General features: G+C 52.8%; 1 protein-coding gene across 8 annotated transcripts in view; it reads left to right on the plus strand.

Moving 5' to 3' along the window:
- The window catches only part of NAV1 (neuron navigator 1), a 274,917-nt gene that overhangs the window by 89,786 nt on the left and 160,893 nt on the right, over window positions 1-24,238 (plus strand). For 7 of the 8 annotated variants that reach the window (XM_032288714.1, XM_032288716.1, XM_032288718.1 and 4 more), the window contains exon 4: window positions 14,361-15,152. The exons of the other annotated variant lie outside the window; for it this stretch is intronic. In XM_032288714.1, coding sequence (XP_032144605.1) covers window positions 14,361-15,152 — 792 coding nt within the window. The remainder of the gene's footprint in view (window positions 1-14,360; window positions 15,153-24,238) is intronic. 8 annotated transcript variants of the gene reach the window in all.

A 24,238-nucleotide genomic window follows, 5' to 3' on the forward strand; every position in this document is an offset into this window, starting at 1 on the left:
GGCTGTGCCAGGATTCCATCCTAGGCTTGTCAAAAGGTCACACTTTTCTCTTACTCCCCGCTTTCCCATCTGCCTCCAGTACTCACTCAGTTACACACAGTCCAAGCTCAACTCAGTCCTCCTTAGCCTCTGCCAAGCAATGAGGAAGGAAATGGGATCAGTGAGCCACAGTCCCTGCTCACCTCTCCCTCAATCTGAGCAGGTCCCAGGATGCCACTGGCATCCCTGTCACTCCAAACCTATGTCATTTCATGCTGAGTTCACACCGCTGTGTTCTTTGCCCTCTGGGGACCTCCAGGCCAAGATGAGCCTTATGTCCCAGCCATCCGTGGAGAGAAGCCATGCACACAATTGACTAGAAAGTAGAACAAGTTCAGGAGCAGATGATATTAGCCGTGTTCTCAGAGCTTGAGCAGGTTGGTGCTGTTGCAGGGCACAGGCGGCTCGGGGGTGCGAGGGCCTCTAGAGACCCTGGTGGATAAACAAAGCAGCAATCTAGGAGCTGCTGGGCGTCCAGGAGCGGGGGCGGGAAGCCATGACAGCACTAGTGGCAGCAGCTGACACTTACTTGGCTTACTGTGAACCAGGCATCGTCGCGGGCACCTCTAATCCTTCTAACAACTGTGAGGTTCGGAACCCAACTCCCTGCTTGCCTTGCATCACAGCTTCCTCACTTGCTGGCTGTGCAGCCTCGGGCAACTTATTTAATCTCTCTGTGCCTCTGTTTCCTTGGTTGTGATTGGGGATGATAACAGTGCTTTTCTCATAGCGTTTTGTGAAGATTAAACGCATGGGTATAGGTAACGTGCTTAGAAGAATGCCTGGTACATGAGAACTGCTCAGTATGTGTTTGGTGTTATCTGTTATTGAGGCAGGTGTTCTTATTATTATCACATTCACTTTGCAGAGGAGGAAACTGGGACAGATAGGTTAAGTGGCTTGCCTAAAGTGGTCTAGCCAGGATTTGAACTCACGCAGCTGGTCTTCAGAGGTCATGCTCTTAACCATACGTGCCATGACCTCACTGGAGGGGAAGATGACCCAAGTCTGGGAGTTCTCCCAAGGAGGCCAGGAGAGGCAGTGGGATGACCAGCCTGGTTCCAGGAGGGACCATCATGACAGAGGCCAGAGAAGTGGGGTCGTCCGAGGTACCTGCTGGAGGGGCTTGAAGTAGAAACTGCAGGGTTTGCCAGGTGTGGTGGCTCACACCTGTAATCCTAATACTTTGGGAGGCTGAGGTGGGTGGATCACCTGAGGACAGGAGTTTGAGACCAGCCTGACCAACATGGAGAAACCCCATCTCTACTAAAAATACAAAAATTAGCCAGGCGTGATGGCGCATGCCTGTAATCTCAGCTACTTGGGAGGCTGACACAGGGGAATCACTTGAACCAGGGAGGCGGAGGTTGCAGTAAGCCAAGATCACGCCATTGCACTCCAGCCTGGGCAATAAGAATGAGACTCCATTTCAAAAAAGAAACTGCAGGGATCTGGATGCTATTTCTTTAGAGGAATTTGCGGGGGGGAGATTGAGTTTTCAAGACAGTATTTGGCTGGGAAGGGGATTTATCTCTGGACAGTGGATTTGACCCAATGTTAGCCATTTCAGTGGAGTGGCAAGAATGGCACAAGCTGGTCAGCTTGGAGCCTCTTTTCCCCATGGCTACCTGGACCCAGGTCCTCCCACTCTAAAAGGTGTATGAGTGATTCTACATGGTTTTTGCAACTGTGAGTGCTCCAAATACAGTACATAGGATTGGCAAAACCCAGCTTCCCTATTTCTTGCTGCTGCAGTGAGAAAACCAGGGCCTCTGCATTGCCCAACCCTGGAGGAAATTCATATCCATTTGCCAATTTTTAGAAAGCACTTGCTGTGTTCTGGCTGCTATCGTAGAAGCGTGGAATACATATGTAGACAAAAAAATAGGCAACGACTTCTGCCCTTGTGGGCCCTTTATGACGTAGCCTAAAGCTGTGCAGTGTACAACCTGTGCAGCTGTACTTGATCTATCCGATGGCCCTGGAGAAGCTACAGCTCTGGAATACGTCTCCCACCCTAAGGAGCAGGAGCAGAGCTCTGGCCTCATGACACTCCTGGGACTACAAGCAACAGCAGTGGGTGGGCCACCCCACTTCACCCTGAGTATTGAATAGATGAGGAAGGTGATAAACTTCCCCGTGTGGTTTTCCTAGAAAATTACCCCCTACACCCAATACCTGTCTGTCCTGGACTTGGCAGCCTCCTAGTAGATTTTTAGAGATTCAACTCTCCAAACCTGCAGTGATCTGCTTCAGTTCCTCCTAGGAAATCCCAACCCGTTGTTTAGTTCTCCATGTGTCCATGAGCCATGGAAGGTCCTGGGAAAAAAGGACACTTAAGGAGAGGTGGCCTGATTGACAGGAATCTTTCCAGATCAGACCGCTCCAAACAACTTCAGAGGCTGTTGTGCAGGGAGCTGTGGGGCAGCTACAGATTTCAGCCGTGAGAGGTGGAACTGTTTGCTAAACTTCTGCCACTGCTGCTCCCTACTTCTCAGGCCAATCCAGGTAATCCTCACCTCAAGTGCAGCTCTGAAGATCTGGCTCCTCAGGTCTTTGCCCCATGCCCGGGCAAAGATTGGCCAGCCCTCCTTATCTCTAAACTGTGGTCTCCCTGGGAAGGCCCAGGGCAGACAGAGAGCCTGCAGAGGGGGCTTTATCTCAAGAAGTGCTGGCTCCACGCCAGTCTCGGCCAAGGCTGAAGCCTTTCCCTCCAGCACTACTGAATGGGCAGAAACTGGAACACACCATCCCATGCCCCCCCAAACCCCTTTGTAAGAGGATTAGGGTCCCCTGCCGAGTGACTTCCCTCCCCACTATAAGGCTGTGGGCAGGCTTACACAGAAGGAGCTCTGGGGAGAGGGAGTTGAAGAGAGTGAGGTGACACAGACACAATAGCCAGAGAGATTAAACGCTGAGAATTACCCCAGCCACAATATTCATCCTTTAAAAGGGCAGAAGGAATAAAAAACCTGCCTTCCTGGGTGGTGGGAGTCCCAGGCTTCAGAGAGAGCTGAAGATAATTAAAGGTCAGAACCTAGGAAGGGTCAGCAAGTGTGGGGTCATCCACGCCAGACCAGATGAGCCCAGGGAGGGGAGAGCAGAGAAATGCTCAGTTGTCCCTTCTCTCAAGAAAATCCTTCCAGGAGAAGGAAATTAGCATGTTCTGTGTTATGAGTGATTGAGGTCAGTTAAATAAGAGAACTTCCTGGCAGAAGGAGAGCTCAGCCCCAGTGGAAGTGGAAGGAGAGCAGCCTGAGGTTCATATAAACACTGGCACAGTCCAGGGGCAGTAGCTGACCTCATGAGCTCACTGCATCCTTCCTGCCGAAGAATCTGAGGTTGCATGCAGGCAGGAGGGAAGCACAGAGGTGGCAAGCCCCTTGCAAAGACATCAGGCCCTGTGAAAGACGATGTTCTTATCATGGCACTGGAACTCCCACCCATCACACCAACGAATACTCTTAACATTTGCAGAGCGATTTTTATATGCCAAGTAATTGCCAGTGATTATTCTATTAAAATTTCATTGAAATATGAGTCCATGGCATTCCTCTGTTAAGTTTAATGCCTCACTCAAAAACCTAACAAAAACTCTAATAAAGCACAGAGGTGCCAACTGAAAAAATGAGTGCAGCCACAAAATGGGAGTATCTTTCTCTCCAGGGTAGTAAGAAGGCTAGTTTCTTTAAACCATCTGTCCCAGCTGGTTCAGGCTAAGGTGGGTAAAAGTTGTCTTTAGTTTTCTGGAGTCAAGAACCTCTTTAAGAATTTGACTGTTATTACAATATGTCCCGCCAGATAAATGGACATATTCACAGTATTTGGCTGATGTTTGATGGCTGGTACTGGGGACCCCCTGAATCCAGTCAGTGAACGTAGATTAAGTTCTGTTCTAGGGTAGTGATGTCATCACTCTGTTGACAAGATAGCCACAGGGGCCTTGTGCTGTTCCTCATCAGGCTTTTGGGTTTGTGTGGCCCACAGTGAATTAGGAGGCTTTATTACAGAGTAAGGTTATTTCTAAGGTCCCTCTTAGTGTTGTGATTTCATGACCTTAAAACAACAAATTCTTCATGGACAGGACAAGGTTTGCCCATCCTGAAGGACACATGCTCACACCAGCAGTTTGCTTGTCCCCAACTAAAACATGGGCAGTCACACATCCTACCCCTCCTTCCTTTGCCTTCCTGGAGTTCTCCCTCACAGGCCTGCAGTTGCCATGACAACTGATCGGGGTGGGTCACGGTCTAAGCGCAACGTACCTGGGTGGTGCAGCGCTCTGCTGGGGCCCACTGTGCAATATCCACCCCAGTGGTGTGTATGGGACAGTTGCTATGGCAACATACAGGAAAAGCACATGTGGGAAACATCTGGACTTCTTATCCTGGGCTGTTTATTAGCCTGAGGAGCACAGGGATCTGATTTGAAATGAGTACAGTTTCAGACAGGGTACCCTCGATTAGATGTTCTCCTGCCTCTCCCTACTAGAAGCCCCTGAGCAGGGGGAGTAGAGATACTCAAGCCCCTACCCCCGCCCAATTTCTTATAAGACCAGCTGCAGACCTTCTCTTAAGGTCACATAGCAATCAAAAAGACGACTCAGAACCCCCAAGACTTGAGATTAGGGAAGTCCTCAGAAGGTCCTGACTTGTTGGAACTGTCAGGTCCACTGAAAGTAACCCAGACCCCAGGACACAGGTCATGGGGCTGAGCTATGAAGTGACTGGTATAGCTACAGAGACCAGCTCTGTCTGAAGGATTCTCCTCTGCCACATTCTCACTCCCAGGATTCTGTGGGGCAGTCTTAATGTGACTGCAGTCCTAGACCCACACAGACTTCAGGTGCAGCAGGTGTCTGGGTTACAGGAGCTCCTCAGCAGGACAGGCAGGAGAATCAGCGCCCTCCTTCCTATTCTTCACTCCCCCTTCTAAATACCCAGTCCCCCTTTCTCTGCCAGGATCCCAGACTTTCCTGCTGTTTGGGTTCTGTATGTCTTGGAATCACATGCAGTTATTATATTAAGCAAGCCTCTAGAAATAGCTGCATGGTAATAGCATGAAGTTATGGGAAGACGTGGAACACACACAGACCTGTATTCAAATTCTGATTCCACCAGCAGCTTGCTGTGTGGTCTTGGGGCAAGTGCATTTCTCTGTACAATGAAGGTAAAGATAGCCCCTGCTTCATAGGGTTTTATGAAATGATGAACATTACATGTCTAAGAAGGTCCCTGGCAATAGGAGGTGCTTAGTAACTGTAAGATCCCCTGTCCTTCAGTTCAGCAAGCATCAGTGAGCCCTTACCAACTAACCTATGTAGGGCACTTACAATTCAGCTGGCAAGAGAGGATATCTCCCTGGGATATAAGCAGGCAGAATGTGACTACATGGCCCCTGACTATAATCAGTGGGTAGAAAAGGCAAAAAGCAGTGTGGGATGGGGTAGTCAGAGAAGGCCTCCTAGAGGAGGTGGCCCTGAAGCTGGGCCTTGAAGGGAGAATTGGATTTGAATTCATATAACAGAAGGCATTCAGGAAAAGGGCAGAGCAAAGCAAAGGTGCAGGGTTGGGAGTAAGGCCTAGACCAGGGGCATTTAGAGGAGAGCTTTAGAGGGTAAGGTTTCCAGCAGGTGAAGCCAGAGTGGGGAAGGGCTTGAGAACTGCGTGTTGGCCAGTCCTGGCCTCTAAGGCAGCCAGATAGCAGAGGGCAGGGGACTGTCTTTCCCTGGGAGGCCATCTAGGTCATCAGGGTCAGAGATATGCTTCCCTGCAGGAGATCACAGAGTTCTGACTTCAAAAGGAGAAGGAAGGTCTCAATGCTTGGAGGTCCTGTACCTCGGTCCCCCAGGAGAGGAAGGAGAAACCCCGTGCCTTGCTTCGAGCTGCCAGGGCTCCCCTGCTGAGAAAGCAGTCACGAGAAATAGAGGTCCCGTGTTCTAGCCTGGGGGCCAGAGCACTTGGGAGAAGGATTAGCGCAGCCCTGAGTCAGCCCTCCCCAGCCCCTGACTTTCCTGTTGAGAAACGCTTGGCTGAAGACGGGTCAGTTTTTTGGATTCCAGCTCTTTTCCTCCCCTCCCAGGTCTGGAACAGGCCCTCCCAGGAGCCTTCAACCAGTTTCCACTCCCTCCAGTGTTACACAGCCCTGAGAATCCTGCCTCTGAAGGGAGGGCCTGTGCCCTGTCCCCATCCCAGCTTGGGGAGCCTCAGCCTCGAGCTGGGGACATGGGGCTTCAGGCTCTGGTTTTGTTTACTTGTGTGACTAGAGGTGACTTGTTTTCCTTCTAAGGGACCTCATTTCTGCCTCTGTCCTTTCACACGACGGGCAGGCTCATCCTTGCTCTACCCCTGCCCTGTTGGCATAGAGATTCGGGGAAGATGTGTCTAGGCAGCTGTGAGCTCCAAGGAATGTGGGTTGTAGCTTAGAACTTCTCAGCATTTCCACCCTTCTGGAAGCTCCCCTGAGATGGTTGAGCCAGAGGGCAGACTGAGGCCCGTGACCTCTGGCTCCACTCCCAGCCTCTAGTTTTCTCTGCCTCATTTTCCCCGATAGACCAGAAGACAACAAATCTCTCTTTGGAGGCCACACACCTGTAACCCAGAGTAAAAATCCCCAACCACTGAGCTCAGGGAGTCTTCTGGGACCAGAGAGGGTGAGCGAGGGACCTGTAGTGTCCACAGACATGCCTCAACTACCAACACCCTGGCGAAGCCAAGGTAGTGGGTAGGCTAATGGATCAACCTAGGAAGGCTTGGATGAGGCCCTGGATGAGGCCCTGGAGGTGTGAGCCACCCAGAGCATCCATATTGGACCACTATGTCTATTGTCTCCTTTTTTTCTGCAAGTGGGAGTGGAGGATGGGGCTGAAGTCCCAGCTGGGATTACTGCCTGGACTGTGAGGAGACTTTGTCCATTGTCCCCCTGTCTCCCAGAGGTGCAGTGAAACTCTCCCCATGCCTCTGGGCAGAGCAGAGATATAGGGGCAGGAGAGGGTCTCATTCCTGAATGCCCCAAGGTCATTCTTCTGAAGAACTGGAGCTTCCTTCAAAGGAGCAAGGCGAGGGTCCGCTGGCCTCACTCTGGCCCAGGGCTGCAGGGAAGGAAGAAAAGATGCTGCTGGGCCACCATCCCAGAAGCTTGGCTTCCATTCCACACGCCAGCTGCACTGTGTCTTGCCATGGGGTATTAAGAGGTCACTGCTGTTTACAATTCCCTACACATCTGTTCTGAGTCACGCATTCATTCATGTAATCAATCGTCATTCACCAAATATTTCTGAGATCCCACTATGTGCATAGAGCTGGGATGAGTTTTGAGAAAAAGTTCAACGGAAGATGGATCCTTGGAAAACACCAATGAGTGAATGAGGAATGACAGCCCCGGACATTAGGAAGCCATGGAGGTGGCTGCAGTGAACTGCGTGGGAGAGTCAGGGAAGGCAGCCTAGAGGAGGTAGATTTGGCCTTAAGAGGGCCAGGGAGAAGAGCGGACTCAAATTCTGCCTCCAAAACCAGCTGGAGCCTTCCCATCTTACCTGATGGCAACTCCAATTTTAGAGTTGTCTGGGCCCAAATCCTTGGGGGACATTCTTGGTTCCTCTCTTTCCCACACACCCACATTTGGCCAGTAGCAAATTCTAACAGCTTCAAAATATATCTGGGGCCTGAACGCTTCTCACCACCATGACAGTCACCACCCAGTTCCAAGCCACCATCATCTCTCACTTGGGTGATTCCAACTGCATCTGCCCTTGAGCCCAGCAATTTGCTCCTCACACAGCAGCCAAAGCGACCTTTTCCAGAGGGAAGCCGTGTCATGTCACTCTCTGCTCCCAACCTGCCAAGGTTCCCATCTCATTGGGAGTAAACGGCCAAGCCCTCGTAATGTCCTAAAAGGCCCTCTCTGCCCTGGCCTCACATTACCTCTCTGACCTCATCCCCTGCCACTGTCCTCTCCCTCCCTTTCTTTCCAGCCACGCTCATTCATCTTCTTGTTTTCCTTTGAAAACAGCAGACACATCCACGTGCAGTGGCTCACACCTGTAATCCCAACACTGTGGGAGGCTAAGGCCAGAGGATCAGTTGTGCCCAGGCGTTTGAGACCAGCCTGGCAACATACCAAAACCCTGTCTCCACAAAGCTTAAAAAAAATTAGCCAGGCATGGTGGTGTGCACCTATAGCCCAGGAGGTCGAGGCTGCAGTGCACTGTGATTGCACCACTGCACCCCAGGCTGGGTGACAGGGTGAGAGTGAGATGCTGTCTCAAAAAAAAAAAGAAAGAAAGAAAAGAAAGAAAACATCATGCACACTCATCCTCGGGGCCTTTGATCCTGGTGGACTCTTCCCTCTGTCTGGAAATCTTTTCTCCTAGATATCCATTTGTTCCCAAGTTGCTCCCTGTCTTCCTTGGTATCTTTACTCAAATTTCACCTTCTCAGTACAGGCTTTTTTGGGCCACCGTACGGAACATTCACCCCTACCCCTGAATAGTTCAGATTCCCCTTGCTGCTTTTCTCTTCTTAGCACTTTTTCGTAACTAACATCTCTCTCTAATTTATGGTCTTTCTTTTTTTTTTTTTTTTTTTGAGACGGAGTTTCACTCATGTTACCCAGGCTGGAGTGCAATGGCGCGATCTCGGCTCACCGCAACCTCCGTCCGCCTCCTGGGTTCAGGCAATTCTCCTGCCTCAGCCTCCTGAGTAGCTGGGATTACAGGCACGCGCCACCACGCCCAGCTAATTTTTTGTATTTTTAGTAGAGACGGAGTTTCACCATGTTGACCAGGATGGTCTCGATCTCTTGACCTCCTGATCCACCCGCCTCGGCCTCCCAAAGTGCTGGGATTACAGGCTTGAGCCACAGCGCCCGGCTTTATGGTCTTTCTTAACCATTAGAATATAAGTTCACGAGGACAAGAATTTTGGTCTGCTTTCTCTCTGCGGTATCCTCCAGCACCTATCATGGCTGGCACTGAGCAAGGCACGAGTAGTCAGTGCTGGCTTCAATACCTGCTGGAGGATACCACAGAGAAAATTAGCTGGTCATCCAGATGCAGAGAAGACCACGCTCATGCATCAGCTATTTCTGTAGCCCTCGCCTGGCCTTAGAAGTCCCTACTGATAGCTGGAATGACATGAGGGAATGACATGGTGGAGAAAAGGACAGAAAGAAGTGGGGAGCAATGGCTAGAGGGCTTTCCACAAAGGCAGGGGTGTTGGCCTCTGCTAGGGAGGTGATAAGGAGACCTCATGGTAGGTGTCTAAGCAGGGAAAATGTATAGAAAACGCTTGTCACTCAGTTGGACAGTGACAGCTCCATGCTGGTCCAGAATGAGTGGGCTAGGCTTGAAGAGCCATGTGGCTGGGTTTCCAGCTCTTACTCTCCAGATCCTGACTGTGGTCCCAGAAATCAAGCAAAACCTCCCCTGCTCTGCCCTTAGCCCTGGAGGGAGCCAAGTAGGGACTCACGTGCCCCCTTCTTCCTCCCTCGGATCTCTCCTTCTCCCAAGGTCTCCTTCCTTCCTTCCTTCCCTCCTTCCTTCCTTCCTTCCTTCCTTCCTTCCTTCCTTCCTTCCTTCCTTCCTTCCTTCTTTCCTTCCCTCCTTCACTCTTTTCTTTTCTTTTTTTCTCTCTCTCTCTTTCTTTCTGACAGGGTCCCACTCTGTTGCCCAGACTGGAGTGGTGCAGTGGCATTATCTCAGCTCACCACAACCTCCACCTCCCAGGCTCAAGTGATTCTCCTCCCAGGTAGCTGGGATTACAGGCATGTGCTACTATCGCCCAGCTAATTTTCGTATTTTTAGTAGGGACAGGATTTCACCACTTTGGCTAGGCTGGCCTCGAATTCCTGACCTCAAATGATCCACCCATCACAGCCTCCCAAAGTGCTTGGATTACCGGTAGGAGCCACCACACCTGGCCCAAGGTCACCTTTCAAGGTCAATGAGGTAGGGACAGCCTAGCCTACCTTCCCACCCTCTCCTCTCTTTGGTTCTCCCTGACCCCCAGTTCTCCTAACATAGTCCCAACTGGCAGATTCCGCAGACCCCCAACAGACACCCGGGTTATATCCGCTCCTAATTACAGGGGTGTGAGAATGTGAAATCACACAGCATGGGTCTCCCTGGCTGTATGCCTACGTCTTCATTCCTCAAATTGCTTTATCTGTCAACAGATATGGCCAAATCACTCATCCTATCACCATTCCAGAAACTACCAATGCCTTTTGGAAAGAGAGGAGTGGGGTGATGAGCTGGTCTTTGGGGTGCTGGGGACTGGGGACTTTCATGATTCCAAACCAGCCTCTTTCTCCACCCCTTTAGAAACTTGGTTACTGACATCACCAGCACCCACTGCCTGCCCAGCCAGGCCTCTCCCTCATCACATAGCCTCTTCATCGATCACTGATGGTAGGATCTCTCTTCAGAGGACAATTTGAAGCCTGTCATTCTTGCAGGGTAGAGAAGGAGTAAATGGCCCAGTGGACGGGGCTCAGGGCTGGGTTTGGGGATACTGTGACAGGGCAGGTCCTTTGCTTTTTAGGAATCACTTGAAGGCACATTCTGCACATATTGGTTTTATTGACTGACGTTGGAATGGCTGTTGCCACGGCAGCAGAGCGCTCCCACTGCAGCAGAGGATAGTGGGAAACTCATGAGATGTGAAAAGAATCAAAAAAGAGCCAGATAAAGGGAGAGGTCACATTAGGGAGTGTCAGAAATTTCCTGGATGCCAAGATGGCCATTTAAAGGGACCAGCACCTGGCCATGGCAAGGCCCTTTAAAGAATGACAGTGCACAGAGACTGGCGCTCGAGGGGATTGGCACTGGATTAACTCATGGGATGTGCATAGAAAGCGCTTCAGTGTTATAAACCGACAGGTGACATTTCATGCAGGAGAGAGTGTGGAGCACTAGGTTTAGATGGCAGGGAGGAGGCCTCTCTTACGGACAACATTTTTTTCTCTTCTCAAAAGAAGCAGAATTTCAGGAGCTGTTTATTGAAGGAAGCAAAAGGACTTGGGATTTGGGGAGTAGGATATCCCATGAGAGCGTGAGACGAGGTACAGAGGAAGAAAGAGGAATAAAGAGAGGGGAAAGCGACCAGGCCAGAACACCAGATCAAATAAGAGAGCAAGATAACCAGGAAGGAAGGAAGGAAGATCAGGCCCTGGGGAGGGGGCATAAGGTGACAAGGAAGTGCAAGTGGACAGAGCAACAAGTGGAACCGTGTTTGGAGCAGTTCTAAAGAATTTGAGAGGCACTAACCTAAAGGCATGATGAGAGTCAGAGACAAGAGACCAAATTAAACCGGGGTGAGGGAACCAGGTTTTGCTCACAGCAGTATACACTGGGTGGAATGTGTCACAGTGAAACTATACACACTGAAAATAAGCTTTCTTGGCCAGGATGGTAGGCAGTGAATTTCCCTTTGTCTGCTAAGGAAAAGATGAATTTACATGCAGAGAGGATATCGAGACAAGTAAGAACAACTGTAACTGGGCAAGTCAGAGAATAGGTGTTGTCAGATTCTTAAATTGCTATTTTTAGGAAAGGTATGGTTCTCGTGGTTGAATTAGGGGCATCTTGTGTAAATTAGAGAATGGCTAATAAGTAAGGATGAAGACTGTAGAAGTGATGGCTTGTGACTTCTCTACAAGTAGCCTGCAGGATGGGGGAGGAAGGGCATGGTCGTACTTACTGAAAGATTTGACAACAAAGGTGGGGCTTGATCCCTTGCTTGAGCTGGGACCTCATGTTTGGACAGAAGCATGGGTACTTCGTGTGTACCCAAAGAAAGTCCCATGATTGTCCTCATCCTTTGGGTACTTTCTGTGCCTCGGCCAAGTTCTGGCATGATGCCACTCACATCCCTTTAACCAGTTCTTCACTGCTTGTGATTTCCTATTTGGAAGGGTTCCTCCCCTGAGTTTCCTAATGCTAGACACGAGCCTCTAAAGCCAGTGTGCATCGTGCATTGCAGACGGTACAGAATCCTCTCGTAAACCTTTGCACCCAACTCCTGTCCTCCACTCCTCTTGTTATTCCTGTAATTAGAACATACACAACTATGTCTACCTGAGATGAATGTGTTGATGTGTGTGACATTGCTTTTTTCACAGGGTCAGGATTATTATTTCCCCAAGTCTTGTATTGTCTATTTTGTATTCCCTGCCAGACAGGAAATACAAGAGTCCAGAGTTCCTCCAGGACAGTCGCCATCTTTTTCTGTGTCTCCAAGACTTAGCCAAGAGTCCATGCCTTTTACCAAACACCCTTCCACTTGAGAACTCTATATTCTCAGTGTCACTTATCCTTTCTGCTATGATCCCTGTCTTTGCAGATTTTATGGTATCTCAATCTGAAAGGCAGATAGTCCTGAGATACCACCAGAACCCAAGAGTCATGCAGGGTACAGACCCAGTGGACAGTGCTCAGGCCTCCAAGTCCATTTAACCAACACAGTTGCAACACTTGCTCCATTCAAGGTGCTTAGTAAAACGGTTCTACACTGGGAGAGGTTCTGTGCTGGTGGGGGAGACAAACAGAGACACAGATACATTTCACACCAGGCAGGAGGCGATGATTAGTGTTACAAGAGTGCGTGAACCATGAGACTAACACGCAATTCTTCAGATTCTAGGAGAAAGGGAGGAAAGGAGCTAGAGAGATGGAGGTTGTGTTCAGGGTGGAGAGATCATCTGATGGTTACCACATTCTGGCAAAATGGGCTGTACAATCCCTAGAGTGTGGCTCCATCTGGGGTCCACCCCTCCTGGAGCAAGCTTTGCTTTCAGAGAATTCGCCTCCACATTCTCCTGTCCCTCACCTCTCCTGAGAGCCTTTTGCTCAGGCAACCTGGCCCTGACTTAGGAGGCCATGAGAGGATGGGCAGTGTCCCCTCTACTGAGGTACAGTCCCAGGCAAATTTTGGCCTACTCCCTCTGGCTCTTGTTCCCTCTCCACCCCATCCCTGTCCCCAGGCCCAGGTAGGAGGGAAGGAAGAAAGGCTAGGGAAACATCTTTTGAAAGCACTCTGCAGCTAAGCTTTAGCTCTGGCAGGCAGGGAACCCAGGGCAAAGCCTCCTGTTGATTCCCTGGTTTGACACAGGCCTTTACAGCTCCAAAGATCTTCTATCTATGGAGCTGGTATTATAACCACCGTAAAAGAAGACAGAACCAGAGGGGCTCAATGACTTTGACAAGGTCATGTGGTTAAGTGGAAGGGAAACCCAATCTCCTGATTTCAAGAGTTACTTCTTCCCCTACAAAGCCCTCAGCCCTCTCCCCAGTCAACCCTGGGCCTCTTCTCTCCAAGTCCCCCATGTCCTACCCCCATCACCCTACCTCCTGGGCTCCGCAGGGCAACCTTGAGCCTCAGAGATTGAAGTAGGGCGGGACTGGGAGTTTCCTGGGGGAAAACCAAAGACGGTTTGGGGTTGGGGGAGGGGAACGGGCACCCTGGATATCATTCCTCCATCCTTCTTCCGATATCTCTCCGAGGCCCACGGGCCCTCTCCCTCCCGAATTCTGAGCCGCCCTCTCCCCGTCTCCTTTACCTGCACCTCCACACCTCCTCAACAGATCTTTCTCCTGGACACGGCAGGGGGTCACCCGTGCCCTCAGAGAATCCAAGAACCAGCCCTGCCTCTACGCGGAAAGCTGGGAGAAAAACTGGTCGGATCCTTTATCTCCCCCCTACCCCCCACTCATCCGCCCCTGGAGCTCCGCTCGCAGATACCTCCCCCTCCCGAGCCAGAAATAGACACACTCTCTCTCCCCCACCTCCCTCCCCGTGCGCACACTCGCTCCCCTCCTCCTGTTTGCTCCCCGCCTTCCCCTTCCCTCCTTCCTCCTCTCGCAGCCGCAGCCTGCAGCCTCTGCTCGGGCTGGCTGGCTGAGTGCGGTCGGGGTGCTGCCCGGCAGTGCGGTGTCCACGGGACTGACAGGCAGGCAGGCTGCGGGCTGGGATCCGGACACCGAAGCACCGCTGGGCGTCAGAGGAGCCGCGGGGCTTCCATCCTTCCTTTGACTGATTTTTAAATTTTAATTTGTATTTTCCCCGCCGCCCCGCCCCTTTTCCTCCGACCCCGCCCTATCGCTCCCCGGCTTCCTGGCTTCCCTGCTCTTTCCTTTTTCCTGGCTTCCTTCCTCGCGTTTCTTCCCCCTGCGCCCTCGGCTTGCCTCCCTCCTTCCTCCCTCTCTCCCTCCCCCTTCCTCTCCCCTTCTTCCTCGTTTTCTTCCGTCCTCTCCCTCCCCCTCCTCCTCCCCCGCCTCCTTCTCCTGCGCTCCCGCCCCCTGCCCCCTCCCCCCGTGCCTGCAGACGCGCGGATCGTCCATGCGCTCCTCGCGGGCAGAATGCTGGGCAGCAGCGTCAAGAGCGTGCAGCCCGAGGTGGAGCTGAGCGGCGGCGGCGGCGACGAGGGCGCGGACGAGCCGCGGGGCGCCGGCAGGAAGGCGGCGACGGCGGACGGCAAAGGCATGCTGCCCAAGCGCGCCAAGGCGCCGGGCGGCAGCGGCAGCATGGCCAAGGCCAGCGCGGCTGAGCTGAAGGTCTTCAAGTCCGGCAGCGTGGACAGCCGTGTCCCCGGAGGGCCGCCAGCCTCCAACCTGCGCAAGCAGAAGTCGCTCACCAACCTCTCTTTTCTCACGGACTCCGAGAAAAAGCTGCAGCTTTATGAGCCGGAGTGGAGCGACGATATGGCCAAGGCGCCCAAAGGCTTAGGCAAGGTGGGGTCCAAGGGCCGTGAAGCTCCGCTGATGTCCAAGACGCTGTCCAAGTCAGAGCACTCGCTCTTCCAGGCCAAGGGCAGCCCGGCGGGAGGCGCCAAGACCCCCCTGGCTCCGCTCGCGCCCAGCCTGGGAAAGCCGAGCCGGATCCCTCGAGGACCCTATGCGGAGGTCAAGCCGCTCAGCAAGGCGCCTGAGGCGGCGGTGAGCGAAGATGGCAAATCCGACGACGAGCTGCTCTCCAGCAAGGCCAAGGCGCAAAAGAGCTCTGGGCCCGTCCCTTCCGCCAAGGGCCAGGAGGAGCGCGCCTTCCTCAAGGTGGACCCGGAGCTGGTGGTGACCGTGCTAGGAGACCTGGAGCAGCTGCTCTTCAGCCAGATGCTGGGTAAGTCCTGCCGCCCCGCCCCGCCCCGCCCCTGGCTTTCTCCTAACCAGCTGCTGGGGAAGGTGTGAGGAAAGTGAAGCCCCCTCCCCTTGCGCCTTCCCGGAGGGCCCTCCTGTTCACATGCAGGCTGTGAGGGGCATTGCGCCCAGATGTGCTGAGCTGGCACACCTCCAGATGCGCATGGCTCAAGTGTATCTTCTTAAAGACATTGCAGGCGGGAACCCGGGCTCGACTCTGGCCTGCCCGAGGTGAGGCTGGACAATGGGGTGGGGGAGGCACAGGCTCTCAGAAATACAGCGAGAATCCCAATACGGCAAAATCTGGGACTGGTGGAAACCTCCGTTTTGGTGTGGCCTGCGCTTGACGAGAGCATCCCGCATTGCAAGGGGAGCGTCCGGCGAGAGCCCGGATCTAGGGGACAGATGTGGGAGAGCAGATGTGAGGGCTGGTTGGCCGCGGGACACAGCCGAGGCTCCACTTCCTCTGTGGATCCCGAGTGGGAGAGCTAGTCGGATTTCCCGGTGTGGGGATTCTGGCTAAGAGAAGCGTCCAAGGCCGGGGGTGGGCGGGCTGCCAGCTGCGCGCATCTGGGCGTACGTCCTACACCTCAGCCCCGGCTCTGCCCCAACCCCTACACCCGTAGGTCTTTTAGGGCGCGTGGAAAGGTCTGGGCTTTTGCGCCGAGACTCCTGTTTGACCGGGGAGCCTTTGCCCTGTGGCTAATGGAAGCCAAGCAGGCGGGAAGGGAGGAACAAAGCTTGCTCGAGTGGAGGAAGCGCAGAGCTGCTCCATTGTTCTCCATGCTTGAAGAATCTATGAAAAAAAACCCGGAACGGGCCCCGGAACTGCTCTTTCTCTCTCTGGAGAGCCCCTGCCCTCAGAGAGGGATAGATCTGGGATGTGCCGGACGCCAGGCGGCCGTGCCTCGGGCACTGGCACCGGCCCTGTTGGGCCCACGGGACAAGGACGGCGAGGCCTGGAGCCCAGGCGAGCTGCGTTGGCTGCGCGGACTTGTTGCGGTGGCTGGGATGTGGGTCCTCCGGCACCGAGGGACCCGAGCTTCCTGGGTACCCGGCAGGCTGCCCGCCCGCTGGGGGCTGGGAAGGGGCGTGCCCATGCGCGTGTGAAGGGGCGGGGCCGAGTGACGGGCTTGGCGGGTGGGGAAGATGCGAGAGCTCGCCGGGCGGCCCTGGAGAATGCAAAGCCGGAGGAGACCGGTTCGACCTGCTGCAGTCTTCCCAGGGAGCCTCGACTCCTGTGCGGGCTAGGATGACAGGGGCAAGGATTTGGGGCTTTGGAGAACTGATCCTCACGCAGGAGGCCGCAGATGGCCTTTGAGAGGCAATCGGGAGACTGGACAAGGGCAAAAGAAGAGCCGGCGTTTCCCCGGGGAGCCCCTCCTGAAGGTGGGGATGGCTGGTTGGGTGCAGAAGTTGACCAGACAGCCTCACTCTGCAAAGGGAGTGTGCCGTTCGGTCTTCAGTGTGGGACTGAGCCCGTCAGAGGCCCAGCCCGGTAGTCCAATGGGGCAAGAGAGACAATAAGGGAAAGAATTAATGAAACAATTTCCTGCACCAAGGAGGGATATGGATAGAATGCAGCTGACCCCTGTTACAGAGAGGCCTGCCGAGGGACTGAAAGCGGGGTGGGAGAGGAAGGGACTGTGTGTGTGTGTGTGTGTGTGTGTGTGTGTGTCAGACTGAGAGGGGGACTTGGTGAGGGCAAGGGAGCATCAGGGCACAGAATAGTAGAAGGCGCAGACCCCTTTCCAAGGTCAGAGCAGTACTTGTTAGGGATGACTTAGCTGCTCTAGGCCCTCCCCAGACCTGGAAGTCCTCTCGCTGTCCCAGAAGATGACAGCCCATCGAAGCCCTCTTAGTTGCTCCTCAAGAGGAGCCAAACAGTCCTGAGCTGGCTAGGGAGTGGGGAGGAGAGGCAGGAGTGGGAAGGATGGCAGGAGCAGGGAGGGCAGGAGAGGAGGAGAAGCTGAGCTGTGGTTCCTTATTCCCGCTCAGCAGTTGTCACTTCTCAAAGCACACTGACACAGGAGCCTCTTAGCAAACCTGGAAGTGAGGAGGGAACACCTCCACTTCCCAGTTGGGGAAATGCAGAGTCAAAAGCATTGAGATTCTTAAAGGCCTCTATGAGTTCACGGTGGAAGGGAGATTCTGCACTGATCTCCTGAGCCCTAAGTTGCAGCTCTTCCTAGGAGACCTGATTGAGAGAGGAAGAGTCAGCGGGCAGAGGGACCTGCCCAAGGCCATGTCTACTGGGCATGGGCCACCAGAGCTGCCTCGATGACCCCACAGAGAGCTGAGGGGCTTACCTCTCTGGGGTCCGGGGGAGAAGCATGGAAACTCCCAAACCTGCCTGTCTCCAGCTGAGAGGACCCAAAGTTGGGTGGGTTGGTTCAGGCTGTAGCAAGGCAGAGCCTGGTGTCCAACAGTGGTGGGAAGGAGAGGAGGGGAGCTGGTGACCTCCAAACTAAGCTTTTCCCCTGAGTGAAGGGTGGAGGGCAGACTGCCTGGGGAAGGGGGAGAGGGAGGGGAACCACAGAGGGATTTGTCTTCAGAACCAATGAAGGTGGGGTTCAGGTATCAGACAGGCCCTCAGTGGAGAGCAGGGTGGCCTTTGGGGAGAAAAATGGTGCCTTGATGTTTCAGGATTGTGACTGAAGACACTGGGCATTTGTCCCCACCCGTGAGGCTCAGTGTCTAGTTACATTCACTCCCCAGGACCATCCTAGATCCAAGAAGCTGCCAAGAACCAATTTCTGAGGCAGAGAGGGGGTGGGAGTGAGGCAGCTTCCAGTCAGAGCCTTTCTGTAATAAAAGAGAAGGACTGAAACCTGATCATCCCCTTCCCAGAAATCAGCTGGGGTCCCAGATGGTCTAGGCAGGCTCCCTGTCCCTTCGCTAACCTTGGAAGCTGCCAAATAACTCGGGTCCCACTGGGGAACCCTAGAAACTTGGAAGACTGAGGGGTGAGTACCAAGGGCAAATGGGCTAATTCCAGGAATCAGATGCCTTTGGACCCTGGCCTGATACTCACATCAGGCAGTTTGGCTCTGGAAGAAAGGCCACCAGGCCCTTGTCCTGGGTCTGGGGGCTGAGCTGGAGGCTGCATTCCTGAGTTCTCTGTGTAGAAGTCCTAAGCTCTGAGACCTCCTCACTTTCCTCATTTGTGAGTGGAAGAGATCCTCCCATGACTCATCCTTACTCCATAGGGATGGGAAGGGGTGTAGATTAAGGTGATCAGACCTGGAAAATGTCCCAAGTGGCTTAAAGAGAGCCTGTATTAATACAGAGCAATAAAATACAGATGCACCTCAATTTATGATGGGGGTATGTCCCATTAGCCCATTGTAAGTTGAAAATATTGTAAGTCAAAAATGCATTTAATACACCCCACCTACCAGACATGATAGCTCAGCCTAACCTACCTTAAACGTGCTCAGAACACTTATATTAGCCTATTTCATGATGAAGTTGGATATTTCACCGAATTTATTGAATACTGAAAGTAAAAATGGTTGTATGCGTGCTAGAAGTATAGTTTCTACCCAACGTATTACTTTCATATGATCATAAAGTCAAAAAATCAGAAGCCGAACAATTACAACTCAGGGACCGTGTGTACTACAGTAGCATCCCAAATCTTCCTGCCTCGTCAGCCCTGGACCTAAGGATCTCAGAGCAAAACCAGTCTTTTGACACCCTAGGTGTTCCTGTTCCCTCCTTCAGTCCTCCAGGAAAAGGGGGCAAAGTGAGACAGCTAAGACTGCCCAAGGTCAGGGCATAAAATAACCCAGGAACCTGGACCTCCCAGTCCCTCTTCCTCATGAAGGTGTCTGGACCCACACAAGGGGTTGCCATGACAACAGTTAGACCCTCAGAAGTGCAGGCCAAGTAGAAATGAGGAAGAAAGGCAGGAAGCTATTCATTTATAAGCCAGTTGATTGCTGTGAATTTTTTGGGGGGAGGGGTAGTACAAGGGGGTCAGTCGCTCCAGAGAATGTGCTCTGGGATACTTTGAGTAGTAGGGGAAAGAAATTGTGTTCGTTTTCCTTTGTATTCAGTGCATTGTGGGGCTGGGATGGGTAGAGAATTCTCCAAACCAGAACAGACAGGTGATATATGGAAGCTTATCCAACACCCTCAGGCTCCCTGAGGCCTCGCAGGAGAGTGAGGACAAAGCTCACTTCTGCCTTTCCCCTGGGCAGCAGCAGTAGTGATGGAGGGTGTCTGTGGAATCACAGGCAGGAGGAAGGGCTGGGGCAAGGTGCAGCAGCCTGCAGGAGTGTGTGTGTATGTGGAGAAGGCACTGGCACAGAGCCTTGGGGCTGTGAGGCCTCCTTGCCTTCCTCCAGGTTAGCACCGAGAATATTTCTTTTTTCACTATGTCCGGGAAGTTTCTTCCAAGGCTAGGCTTGGGCCTCCACCCAGGTCATGTTCCTCTCCTTCGGGCATTGCCTTGTTCTGACTGCTGCAGGCAAAGCTGTTGTCCTCACAGTCCATGCTCTGCTTCTGAGAGTAATGCACGGATGAGTAAGTAGGTCCTAGGGGCAGTTCCTCTGCTCTGGGGAGAAAGTACCCATGGAGAAGTGCCCAGAGCTACTCTGCTTCCCTGAGGCTTAAACCAACCCAGGGAGATACCCTTTGCCATCTGTCACTGATGGCTCCAACCCCAGGCCACGGCCCCTTCTAGACCTAGATTGAATGGGTGGCAGGACCAAGTCACCTGGAGATGTTTCCTAACACTTTCTCCTTGTTCCCCCTGCTTCCCATTTTCTCTGCCCAATTTGATACTGTGGCTACCACTGCCCACCCCCTACTACCCTCCCCATCACAGGCTGCAAACAACAGATCCTTCCTCTTCTGCTAACCTCCAATCTTGCCTTTCTCAGCAGCTAACCTTCCACATACACACACACCACACCTCACAGCCTCTGACCTCGAAGGTGACGGTGAGGCTGCTCCATGTGGTGCATGGGAGAGCCCGTGCTGCATTGAGCGGGCTGAGCAGAGCCCCCAGGCTGCATAACTGCAGCTCAGTCACCTCTGCAGCACACTGCAGTGTCTTCCGGGACAGCCAAGTCACTTTCTCTCCTCACAGCACGCCACTTCCCTCACCCCTCCCTGAGCTTTCATAGAACTCTAGAATGGAAATCGTCTAGTTGAGCCACCCACCTCAAACCAAAATTAATCCCATTATAGCATCATAGGCAGGTGGGTGTTCCGTTTACACTCTCCTAGTGACAGAGGGCTCACTACCTTATTTTCCTGGAAAGCACTCATTATTAGACAGATATTTCGTCGTTGAGCCTTGATGCTGTCTTCCGAGAATTTCTACCCATGGTTCTGAATTTGCTCTCTGAATGCTGACAGATGAAGCTAGTCTGCCTTTCCTGGGATCCCCTTTCTTATACTTCAGGTCAGACACCTATCTATGGTCCATTGGTCTTTTCTCCTTTTGCCTCCTCCTTCCAATTTTCTTCCATTTGTCTTCTTGTGGAACAAGACCTGATAGGAGAAGCCTGATCTGTTCACCCTGATTCACGGGCCCAGTGGAGTCCAGCTCTCCACCTGGACCCCACCCCACCTCCTCATAATGTCAGCATCTCAGAGCAGCTCCCTGCTGGGGAGCCACAGCACCTGGCTGGGCTTTCTTCTGGCCCAACCAGGAAGCTCTCCTCCCCAAAGCCCAAAGCCTTCTCTCTGCCTGGAAAGCCTGAGCCAGCCAACAAGGGGAAATGGACGCCACATGTTTCTCATTTGCACTGGCTGACCTCCCCCACACCCTGTTTGGATTACCCAGATGCGTTTGATGTCCCAGAGCCTGCAGCCTTTTCTCTCATGCACAGGAAGAGCAGTAGTGGGGAGTGGGGGGTGCAGTGGCCCTGGGTGGGCAGGTTCCCTCCTATAGGAGGCAGACGTCACCTCCCACGCCTTCCCCCACACTGCCACCCCTGGGAACTGGGTCTCCTACGGGAAGCAGGACACCAGTGCCTTCGGGATTCAGTTCCACCTTGTTCAATGAATGAAGGTCTTTGCTTCCTTCTCACCCACAGTGATCAGGGGGCAGACTGGGAAGATGCCCCAGGAACTGCTTCTGTCTCCCAGCTACAGGCTGCAGGAGGAGCAGAGTTACGCCAAAGGTGTATCTGGCATGGTCATCCAGTGTGTGCCTGGGGTAAGCGGAGTGACCTGCTTTTCACCGTGGTGCTTCGTATAAGCACCATGTATAAGCACCTTTTTTTTTTTTTGTCCCAGACTTGATGCCTCTGGAATTGGAGGGGTGTATTGCATGGGTGGGACTCCCATTAGGGGAGGATGAGGACCCATTGGGAGTTTCCAAACTGCTCAAGCCCATTCTGGTGCTGAGGTAGGGATGGGAGAGCATGGGGAGCAGTCCGTCTCCAGGTTCACCCCCTGAGAGCTTTGGCTCCAGCAGGCCCAGGCTCTCCCTGCCAGCGCTGTGGTATAGTGCATGTTTGACACACAGTTCTCCAACTCAGCTCCAGCCAAACCTCAGCAAGGCGGCCAGGGCTCGGCAGGGTCTGGGCCTTGGCCTGAACCATCCTGGAATCTATTTTAGACATCTCAATGATACATTTCAGGGCCACTGGAGTGGTGGTTTCTCCGCAGCATCTTCTAATTTCTGTGAGGCAGCTGTCACTCTGGACTTCTCGGGGTGCTTTCTTTTGTGAGTTAGAGGTGTGGAAAGCAGGGACAAGGGCAGCCTGAAGCCCTGATATGCTGTATGTGCTCCCAGCATTGGTCCTCATGGAACCCCAGAGTCGTCTGGAAGGTAATCCAGTTGGGGTGTTGCTATTGGATGTGGTCTGGTCTGGGAGGTTGAATGTTATAAACTCCAGGTGCTTCCATGGAGAACTGGGCTTATCAAGTGTTACCTTGGGCTGAGCAGCAGCAAGATAGTGAATGTTGAGAAAGCAAGACTTAGGCAAGTTTGGTGAGAGCTACTGGGTTAATAGCTTGTACGGCACGTGGCATAAACCCCTAGGACTCGTGTGGGGTTGGGTGTCGGGGTGTGAAGCCTAAGTGTGCAGTGAATGGTGTGTGTTCACATGGATCAGTGCACAGAAACACAAACTCCCTGGCTTGCAGCACATATGCACATACTAAAGGTACATTTACATGCACGTATGTGCAACAGCTGGGCAGGTTTAAAAGAGTCTGAAATATGACCATGGTGGAACCACTTCCCCCAAACAGACCCCTAGGCAGAGCCTGCTGGGATTTGGACTCCTTGGCTTCTTTCCCAGAAAAGCACTGTAAGTGCTGGTTACTCTTCAGACTCTGGGGACACAGGCTCCCTTTGCCCTTGGTGACCCACTAACCAGGCCTTTCCCTTTCGGGAAAGCTGGCAGCCACCCAGCAGGGCCTGCCTTCTCTCTGCAGGGTCCCTAAACTGTCATGGGGTCTAGGATTCCAACATCCCCAGATGGAGGCTGCCTCCTAGGAACTCCTGGGTCTCGAGTGTCCCGGAGTGGGGGGGAAAGTCAAGAATCAATAGTCTAACAGTTATCCGTAAAAAGTGTCGATCACTTGGTAAGTGAAAGGCATTGTTCTTGTTCCTCATGTATAGTACGTCACTTAATGCTCGCAATAATCCTATGATCCTGGTACTTATAAGTGAGGAAACTGAGTCACTGAAATACAGGTAATCTGGCCAGGCACAGTGGTTCACACCTGTAATCCCAGCTCTTTGGGAGGCCGAGGCAGGTGGATCACTTGAGCTCAGGAGTTTGAGACCGGCCCGGGCAACACTGCAAAACCTCATCTCTACTAAAAATACAAAAAATTAGCCAGGAGTGGTGGCTCACATCTGTAGTCCCAGCTACTTTGGAGGCTGAGGTAGAAGGATCACTTGAGCCAGAGGTTGGAGTGAGCTGAGGTTGCACCATTGCACTCCAGCCTGGGCGATAGATCAAGACCCTGTGTGAAATACAGGTAATCTCCCCAAAGCCAGTAAAGCAAGTGAGCAGCAGAGCTAGGATTTAGACTTAACCCCTATGATAACCTGCTCCCTCAAACACTGAGTGTGATTCCATTTAATTCAGGAGCAACTCGTCCAGCAGTTATTGTGGACAGAGCACTGTGCTTCCAGAGACTGAAGTTCTGGGCCCTGCTGGCTAGGTTCTGAAAGGCTGGATGAGGAGATGAGAAGTGTCCAGGCTCATTCCAGCACAAGGCAGACAGCAGCATGCATGCTGCAAAGAATGCGCGACTGAGGGTAAGGCCACCTGGAATTAGCATCGGTGTGTAGGGTGTGTGGCAGCACATGCAAGATGAATGGGGAGGGAGACATGCTACAGAAGCGACGTGGGTTTTGATAGAAGGGTGGGATTCTGGCAGTAGAGGCAGGAAAAACTAGAAAAGGAAGGGAGGAGGAAGTGTGCGCTTGATGGCCGGTAGTGATGAGTCCTGTCTGGCTTACAGAGGTGGAAAAGGTGTTGAAAGGGGAGATGAGATCAGAAAAAAAGGTTGGGGTGAGATCGTGGCTGATCCAACATGGAGCTCACTGGGATTCAACTGTAGGCTCTGAACAGACATTTGAATGGAAGAGACCAATCAAAGTTCGTCCCCAAAGGATCCCAAAAGAGTCCTGTGCCCACTGGTCCTTGGAGTTGTTGCTGACTGATGAGATCAGCCAGCCAGGGCCTCTCAAGTTCCACATCTGTCTGCTCCAGGGAGGATTACTCTTGAAGCCTGTGCAGTGCTGGGACGGATGGAGGGAGAGGACGCCTCTATGCCCAGAGGTTTACCCTCTGAGACGGTAGGGGCATTCCTTATCCTAACTCTTAGCCTAAACTCAAGTCTTTATCTTCCTCTGTTCCTTTGCTATGCCACCAGGCTGTTCCAGTTGCTGTGCCCTGGGAGTTGATTAGGCCCTGTTGCGTGAGGTGCAGTGCTCTGCTGGGACCAGGAATTGTTCCTCCGCTGCCCCAGCCCTGGGAAGTGCCCTACCAAAAACAGTCCCACAACCCACAGCAAAGCTGAACCAGATTACATAGAGCAGAATCGAGACATTAAACTGGTTTGGGATTAGCCAGGGACCAATTG

Source organism: Sapajus apella, unplaced genomic scaffold, assembly GCF_009761245.1.
Source record: "Sapajus apella isolate SASKATOON/1434 unplaced genomic scaffold, GSC_monkey_1.0 scaffold22, whole genome shotgun sequence".
NCBI lineage: Eukaryota > Metazoa > Chordata > Mammalia > Primates > Cebidae > Sapajus > Sapajus apella.